This window comes from Plasmopara halstedii, assembly GCF_900000015.1.
Source record: "Plasmopara halstedii genome assembly, contig: Scaffold_650, whole genome shotgun sequence".
Taxonomy (NCBI): Eukaryota; Oomycota; class Peronosporomycetes; order Peronosporales; family Peronosporaceae; genus Plasmopara; species Plasmopara halstedii.
In genome coordinates this window covers 2,091,401-2,092,264 of record NW_020187567.1, presented here as the reverse complement: position 1 = coordinate 2,092,264, position 864 = coordinate 2,091,401, and the positions used below count along the sequence as shown (strand labels likewise).

General features: G+C 47.3%; 1 protein-coding gene across 1 annotated transcript in view; it reads right to left on the bottom strand.

Moving 5' to 3' along the window:
• Window positions 1-837: 837 nt before the first annotated feature.
• The window catches only part of PHALS_13059 (wd domain-containing protein), a gene marked incomplete at both ends in the record, with an annotated part of 790 nt that continues 763 nt past the window's right edge, over window positions 838-864 (bottom strand). The window contains one exon of the mRNA XM_024728737.1: window positions 838-864. This exon is cut by the window's right edge and continues 55 nt beyond it. Coding sequence (XP_024579184.1) covers window positions 838-864 — 27 coding nt within the window.

Sequence of the window (864 nt, the reverse complement as noted above, 5' to 3'; positions counted from 1 at the left end):
ACGCCGATCCGAAAGGATGTTCTCCAGAGCAACAAGGTTAATTGTACAAAGTACAGTGCACTCGACTTGATCGATGGGGAATTCCGATTGCTCAAGAGAGCAAGTGATATTCCGTTGGCAGCGGTGACTTCTCTGAGCGGCATGCTCTGGGAGTGGCTGGCGATGCCCAAAGGGCTGTACAATGCACCAGCAACATTCAATCATCTTGTGACGCAGTTTTTCAGGCCCCATCGGGCGTATGCATAGACATACTTTGACGACATTTTTGTTCACAGTCGTGCGGAGCAAGAGAGAATGGATGAAGAGACTTACAACGTCCATAAAAGAAAGGCATTCGAGTTTATGCGCACGAATATTAATGCAGACAAGTGCATTTTTGGCGCTGAAGACGCCCCCTTTCTAGGGTGCTTCATTGGGAAGCAGGCCTTGAAGCAGATCCCGCTAAGGACAGAAACACTGTGGACTGGTCAGTTTCAAAGAGCGAAAAGGACTTTCTCAAGTGGCTTGGCCTCGCCAACTACTTGCACAAATGTAGCGCATATTATGCGGAAATGGCACGGCTTTTGTGGAATCTCCTTAAGAAGGATCGGGGATGCTGTTGAGACACCGAGCTTTTGACAAAGTCCAAAATAGTCTCCTTCTTATGCACCATTACTGGTGTTGTCAGACCCCGATCATCTTTTTAGTGTCGTCTGTGACGCTTCGGACTTTGCTATTGGCTATGCACTGCTGCAAGTAGACGCCGAGGGGTGATCGCGTTCGAATTTCGTCAACTTAAGGCTGCAGAGAGGAACTACCCAGTCCACGACAAGAAATTACATGCGATGAAGTATACATTTATACAGTTGTCAAGTTGCTTATTTT